General features: G+C 32.3%; 1 protein-coding gene across 1 annotated transcript; it reads right to left on the bottom strand.

The window, feature by feature from the left end:
* LOC139514896 (dynein axonemal heavy chain 3-like) lies at positions 1 to 4,709 on the bottom strand. The gene is made up of 3 exons (XM_071304491.1): positions 4,508 to 4,709; positions 1,368 to 1,553; positions 1 to 532 (listed from the first exon to the last, which is right to left on the bottom strand). The coding sequence occupies exons 1-3, from the start codon at positions 4,565 to 4,567 to the stop codon at positions 374 to 376; spliced, it is 405 nt and encodes a 134-aa protein (XP_071160592.1). The 5' UTR covers positions 4,568 to 4,709; the 3' UTR covers positions 1 to 373.
* Between the last annotated feature and the right edge of the window lie 276 nt (positions 4,710 to 4,985).

Genomic DNA, 4,985 nt, shown 5'->3' with positions numbered 1-4,985 from the left:
TAAGTAAAATAATCTTTAATATGACAATAAAGTAACAAACGATTATTTTGTAACAAACAATTTTAATGTCAAATAATTCACTTGGTACCATACTAAATAGGTATTCGAATTGTATTTACATAAATTTGGCCCTGAAGTGAACATCAGTATTCACAATAAGTTTGTCACAGGTTGTAAGAAAACCAACTATTTGGTTTGTTTTTATAAAGGGAAATTCCGCCAAAAAATAAAAAAAATGTTGCATGTTCGTTATACATAAAGAAGCACCAATTCATAAATTAGTTTTGACGGCATCTTTTCTACAACCACGTGATAAGTATGCCAGGTATACATATGCGATCATTTTGTTCCTGCAATATGGTGACTAAATTGGTTATTTTTCATCGGCGGATTTCTTAAGATTATCATATTTTTCCACAGCAATAACCCACGAACATAACTTCCATATCGCCCCTGACACTGACTTCGTTTTTTCAACACTAAACTCCGGGTCACTTGTATATTCATTGCGTATCTTTGTTATTATTTCCGTCTGAAATGAAAATATAAAGATTAATGTAGATTATGACACTGATTTAGATTGACATATAATCAGTCAAAAGAGTTAAACAGTTTTGTCTTTGCATGTGAGGCTATCAGTCAATTCTTTTCTTTATATTAATGACAGATTAATTTTGAGGCGTTTCTGCTTAAATTTTTCATGTTTGTTTAGACCCTGAACGATGCAGAGCTTTTTATACAGTATGGACACCTCGATATACACCTGTATTTTAATAAAGACTATATTTTGACCCCTTAGTGTGTAAATAACGTTCATTCATTAGTTGTGACCTTCGACTGTTTTCCGCTCGTTGGTCAGGTTATTGTCTCTTTGACATTTTCTCCATTTCCATTCTCAATTTAACTATCACTATTGGTGTCGGAATCGACCCGGAACTTGTTAATTATTGGTACATAATGTTGATTAAAAAAACCCACTTGCAAGTGAGTAGTTCATCATTGTTGTTTTTAAGCATATTTTGACAAATTGGACCATACTTGCTCAGTATGAGACAACTCTCCATCTATGTCACAATTTATAGATTAACCATTATAGATCAAAGTAAAGTTATAGATACATATACCTATAATGATTTACTTTTATAAATTGTTGCTGAGAGAGAGAGAGAGAGAGAGAGAGAGAGAGAGAGAGAGAGAGAGAGAGAGAGAGAGAGAGAGAGAGAGAGAGAGAGAGAGAGAGAGAGAGAGAGAGAGAGAGAGAGAGAGAGAGAGAGAGAGAGAGAGAGAGAGAGAGTCTTTTTATATTTATATAGAAGAGAAACCATTGCCATTTCTTAAAAATCCAGATGGTCTCATTTTATACTTACAGATACGTTATCCTTGTCATAATTCTGAATCTGCTGCATAAACTTATTTACATCGCTAAGTAATTTCTTCGACTGTTCCCATGACGGAGTTCTACCAAGCAAAATGCATACTGCCTCCATGACCTTTTTAACTGGTTGTGGTGGATGTACAAATGATTTAAGCTCTGTAAGCGAACCTTTGTTTATCTGAAAAGTATAGATAATTTGCTTTAAAAAAAAGTCAATACGTGAAACTTAGAACTTTTTTTATGGTCATTCTTATTTCAACTGAATTGTAAATTATATCTCAGTGTTTTCATCGTCATGTTTGTGGAGGATGATATATTTTTTTTGTAAATCATGACAATTTGGGTATGTTGAGTGGTGTTAAATATAAAGTGTGGAGATAAATGTTGATTATATTTCGATATTAATTTTTACCAACGTGAAAGGTCAAACTACTACCTATGGATGACACTTCTAGGGTTCTTATTGGTAGAGGTAATATTTCACCTAAGTCCCTCAGTCATTTTATTTACTTTTCTGTAAAAAACAGTCATTTTATTTACTTTTTGTAACAAAAACAACCCATATTAAATAGGTATTGGAAGATGGGGTATGAGTGCCAATGAGATAAATCTCCATCCAAGTAACACTTTATAAAAGTAAACCATTTAAGGCCAAGGTCCGCCATTTAACACAGAGCCTTGGCTCACACCGAACAGCAAGCTATAAAGGGCCCCAAAATTACTAGTATATACTGTATAAAACCACACTTATGAACTACATAAACAGACGACAATTACTGTACATCAGATTCCTGACTAAGGACAGGTGCAAACATTTGCAGCGGGATTTTGTTTCATAGAGTGTGGAATATTTATTCCTACCAATAAGACAAAATCTACTTACTAATCATTTGTTTTGTGCATGCAGTAAAACCCTGTACCACAAATAGAAATGGGTTTGAATCCAGCTAATACATTTAAATTGTTGCTTATACATGTATACTTAATATACCTGTTCAAAATTAAGACCTGTTTCTTTTTTTTGCTTATTATCGTGTCTGTTTTTTGTTGCTTAGTACAAAACATTGCCATTAATTTGATGAAGATATATGCATAATGGTGAAAATATACCACCGATGTGCGCTCTTACGTGTATAACTTGTATGTATTACTGTCTATTAAAACCAAATTCATTGTTTCTTAGAAATAATTTAACAAATGCAGTTTAACCTTTTTTGTTGTATATCTTAAAAAGATAGTCTTGTGTATCAATTAATTCTACTGCATTTATAACCGTTTCTTTTAAATAAACAATGAATATATTTCTGTACATTTTCATTACATCATCATTATTATATCATAGGCAATAATAATGCATTCCCTTTTATCTTGTGTGACTCTATTTCATTATTGAAATCTGTTGTATCTAGAATTCAAAAGTTATGCCTCTTCAATAATGGTTTTATATTAGGTCAAATAATTTTTCAATCTCAATCCACCTCGTGGGAGAGCTACACCTATTGATGATCGGTCGTAAGGAACATTAATTAATGCACATTGTATCATACTTGTTGACTAGTTTGCAATACCTCATTAATTATTTCTAAATTAATTTTATGATTTTTTGGAAGACTGAGGTACATGTGTAAAATTGAGAATGGAAATTGGGAATGTGCCAAAGAGACAACAACCCAACCATAGAGCAGACAACAGCAGAAGGTCACCAACAGGTCTTCAATGCAACGAGAAATTCCCGCACTCGGAGGCGTCTTTCAGCTGGCCCCTAAACAAATATATACTAGTTCAGTGATAATGAACGCCATACTAAACTCCAAGTTGTACACAAGAAACTAAAAGTTAAAATAATACAAAGCTAACAAAGGCCAGAGGCTCCTGACTTTGGACAGGCGCAAAAATTCGGCGGGGTTAAACATGTTTGTGACATCTCAACCCTCCCCCTATACCGCTAGCCAATGCAGAAAAGTAAACGCATAACAATACGCACATTAAAATTCAGTTCAAGAGAAGTCCGAGTCTGATGTCAGAAGATGTAACCAAAGAAAATAAACAAAATTACAATAATACATAAATAACATCAGACTACTAGCAGTTAACTGACATACCAGCTCCAGACTCAATTAAACTGATTGAAAAATATGTCTTCATCATATGAATATCAGGCACAATCATCCCCTTGAGGGGTTTAGTATCATACCATCATAACATATATGAGAAGAACATAACCCGTGTCATGCCAACAACTGGTTTATTAATAATAAATGTGTTTAAGTCCATGTTTTAAATCATTATCATTCTTTAAAATTATACGTATGGATAGCTATTTCATTTTCTTTTCTATATAGATTTTCAACTATTTATTTTATTATCATATAGCAAGTGAGTTAGCGATCAGTGTAAAGTTCTTTGTTGTCATTGTGACTATATTAAATACCCCGTATGTAGGTGCTCTTAATTGCAAGAAGTTAATACAGATAAGAAGAACAAATGTTTCGAATGAACAGAAAAAAAGTTTTCGAATATTCCTGAATAGACCATATTTCTAACTAATAAATATGCGGTTCACGCAAAAATAAACAGAATTTGTAACTTAATATCATTTTCAATTTCCCAAAAGACACTGACCATCAAAATGCGTATCGTATTCGCACCAAGAAATGCGTATCATGTAGGTACATTGGTCTCAATGCCTTATGGGATTAGAAACATATTCGTAAAAGTTTCATAGGGTTTCTCAAGTAAAGAACGTTTAAGTATTCAATATAAATCATAACATAACATCAGTGTACTCCTGATTAGTTTTGCGAATTATTTTATTTAGGCGTTCAGAACCTTTGGCGACCCCACAGTCGTGTCGTGAGCAGTAGGACGGCTACAGACACACGTTCAACTTATCAGTCCCAGTCAATAGATGAATTAAGTGTGTCTATCAATGGCCGTGGCTACACTATAAATATGATTCTATATAATTCCTTTTCCGTACGTCACTTGATGGAACTAACATACTTAAAGTTAAGAAGTATCTGTTAAATATTGTGATTTATTGTTCGTTTCCGTACTAAAGACTCAAAACAAGAAATAAATTTAAATCTAATGTTAATGTTAAATTCAATATGTCTTTATACGAAATCTTACCTTTTTGAGATCTTTGAGAACGGCTTCGATATCTGTAGAATCATTTTCCTGTGTAGCCATTATATTCCTATTATTGACAGTTATTGTTTACATTAGTAACTGAAAAATATATATCTACTGAGCTCTTGTGTCACTTTTAATAGTTTATATAGCTTTTCGTGACCAATTAGTTACATTATTTTAGAATTTTAAAGGGAAATTCCCCGATTTATTTTTCTCGGATTAAGAATAGTTTTTAATTGAGCTAATGTAGGTGAATGTGTGTATTTTAAATTTATATTTAAAAAGAATTGACCCAATCGTTTAATATGGTTATTTAAATCTTTTGTTATTGTTACTGAAAGTCAAATTCTAGAACAAAATGATAGGATTCACTACAAAATACTTCAATTCTAGGTCAATTACAATATTTCGGATATTGACTCAAACCACGTATACTAAATGTATAGGACTTATTATTTGATCCCTGAAATTAAAA

This window comes from Mytilus edulis, chromosome 1 (assembly GCF_963676685.1).
Source record: "Mytilus edulis chromosome 1, xbMytEdul2.2, whole genome shotgun sequence".
NCBI lineage: Eukaryota > Metazoa > Mollusca > Bivalvia > Mytilida > Mytilidae > Mytilus > Mytilus edulis.
This window is presented reverse-complemented; position numbering and strand designations above follow the sequence as displayed.